The sequence below is a fragment of the Hipposideros armiger genome, unplaced genomic scaffold (assembly GCF_001890085.2).
Source record: "Hipposideros armiger isolate ML-2016 unplaced genomic scaffold, ASM189008v1 scaffold_493, whole genome shotgun sequence".
NCBI classification, from domain to species: Eukaryota; Metazoa; Chordata; class Mammalia; order Chiroptera; family Hipposideridae; genus Hipposideros; species Hipposideros armiger.
This window is the reverse complement of record NW_017731843.1, coordinates 105,032-107,381: the sequence shown is the minus strand read 5'-3', so window position 1 is coordinate 107,381 and position 2,350 is coordinate 105,032. Positions and strand designations below refer to the sequence as shown.

The following is a 2,350-nucleotide window of genomic DNA, read 5'->3' as shown; positions in this document are numbered from 1 at the left end:
ACACAGTCAGAACAGGAACTGGCCAACCACAGGAGCCCAGAAAAGGGCCTGTCCTACAGGGAAAGTGAGCAGTACCCAGCACATGAGGTCTGGCAGAGCAGGTGCCTACCCTAACAACTTGTACCTATCCAGGCCCTTGGGAGTTTTAGTTCTCACTGTGAATTACTAAGCAGCCATTCAGATTTTTACATCAGGCCATGAACATGTTCACATTTGGCCATCCTGCAGGATGGGTTTACTGTAGGTCTGCTGACAAAAGTTTCTAAGCCTGAGTGGATAAAGACCATATTTGGAACACAGCAAATTCACAAAAGATGTGAACACCACCCTGTGACATTGCTTGGGAGGTGGCCTGCCAGCCCCGACAACATCACCCCTCTATGTTGCTGTTGGCCAATTTGAATTTCTCTCATTGCTAGTTCCTCTTTAAACTTCTACAGATAGTCATGAAAAAAGTCAGAGTACATCCCAGGATTTCCTATGAGATGGCACTGCCCGCCCTGGCACAGCCCCTGATATCTGGAACCTTGTATCTGGCCAAGAAGGGGTTTCTGCCACCAGTTATCAGCATATCCTCGTCACGATCCAGCATGCAGCGCACAGGGCGGCCGGTCCTGAGGGAGGCATCAGAGGGTCAGAAACCAGGGGTCCACAACAGCCCAGCCCTGTGAGTCTCAGGAATAAAAACAGCAGGAGAGCTTTTTATTTTCCAGCTGGCACACAGAGCACACCTGCACTGGGCTACTCTACTGTCTAGGCACTGGGTAGGACAAGGTGGGGAATATAGGACATGAAGTGTGTCCTTGCCCTTGGGGTCCTCACAGCCAGGTAAGGGAGATACGATGTGGACACATGCATCAGAACACAAAGAACCAGGCAATGTTACCCTTACCCTTATGCCCAAAAGTTCTAAAAACAGAAGCCTGGGAAAATGCAAAGCAAAGGGAATCTACTTCCTAAAGGGGGGAATCCAGAAAGCCTTCCTGGCAGAGGCAGCCTTATTCTTCCTAGTCTCCTCCTAGATCCCACTGGGAAGACTCACTTGTGTGCAGCCAAGGCCACTGCCGTGGAGACCACGGTGCTCCGGGTCTCCTTCCCTCCAAAGCCTCCTCCCATTCTCTTCACTCGGACCACAATACGGTTTGCTGGAACCCCCAACATGTTTGCAACAAAGCTCTGTGTGGGGGGAAAAAAACATGTGCCCTGAATGCATCATTTGGACTTATTTTAGGTCTGACCAGAGCCTACCTAATATGCACAGGCCTGATTACCGCTGTGAATTCTGAGATTCCTAGATTCAAAAATTCCCATCCACTCCCAGTGCAGCTTTCAGGTAGGGATACTGGGGTCCAGCACTCATCAGTCACCACAGACTAAATTCAGATATTGCTTTTTAACCAGAGGGGCGAGCAGCTGGTCACAGCAAACTTTCAGAGCCAAAACTCATTCTATTTGGCCAGGAACTGGTGGATCACGAGGGTAGGACCAGCTGCCAAAAGTGCTGGCAACCACTGTCACATCACAGGAAGTAGGGAAATGGGGAATATTTGAGGTACTGTAGATAATTCAGTGGTCTGTCTGGCTCTCACTTACCCAACCCCTGCATCCTATAGATGCGGAGACTAAAGCTGCATGTGCTTTGATCAAGGTTACATAGCACTGAAATAATAATAGCTAACACTTACTAGTCTCTATCCAAGTATAAAAACTCATCCGATCATTACAACAATCCGACCAGGCCCTAGTTTATAGAAGACAAAGATTATGTAACAAGCTCAGTGACACCTTGTGTTGGTGACAGGGTCTGGCTCCAGGACCACCCCCTCAAAACCCCTTCTGGACCAGCCCAGGTCTTCCTCATCCCAGTCCCCATATTGCCACTCGCGGTCTACCAGGACCTCCCTGGTGCCCTTCCCAGGCCCCTGAGCTCAGCCACAGGACACCTACCTGGGTCTTCATGGTATTCTGTGTGGACACAAAGAGCTCCATCTCCCCTGCCTCGCCTTTTGGGACAGCGATGGTGCATTGAGTCTCTAGGTAGAAGTGCTCTTGACCACCGATGTACAGCTCACCTGGGGAAGCGACAAGACCCCTGACAGTGAGCCTGCTGCTGCAGAGGGGGGAAGTTTGCCTAACGAGGGCACGTGCTCTCTCAGTGCCCTGAACAGGAACCATCTGCTCACAGGTGTAACCTCTGGGTCCCCCACTGGGGTAAAAGAGGGTCTCAGCATCTTAGTCATCTGGAAGCTGAGCCTTCCACCCCAACAAAGAAACCAGAGTGACCTGAAATGCATTGGGCATGGAGCTGTCTTTTTACTGCAGCCAGCAGAAATCAAATATTTTCAAAGCA

General features: G+C 50.3%; 1 protein-coding gene across 1 annotated transcript in view; it reads right to left on the bottom strand.

Moving 5' to 3' along the window:
* LOC109395899 (xanthine dehydrogenase/oxidase) overlaps nt 1-2,350 on the bottom strand; it is a 52,425-nt gene that overhangs the window by 18,532 nt on the left and 31,543 nt on the right. Inside the window, exons 15-17 of the mRNA XM_019667294.1 lie at nt 1,948-2,072; nt 1,043-1,176; nt 527-614 (exon numbers count right to left, since the gene is read on the bottom strand). Of these exons, the coding sequence (XP_019522839.1) occupies nt 527-614; nt 1,043-1,176; nt 1,948-2,072 (347 nt within the window). The remainder of the gene's footprint in view (nt 1-526; nt 615-1,042; nt 1,177-1,947; nt 2,073-2,350) is intronic.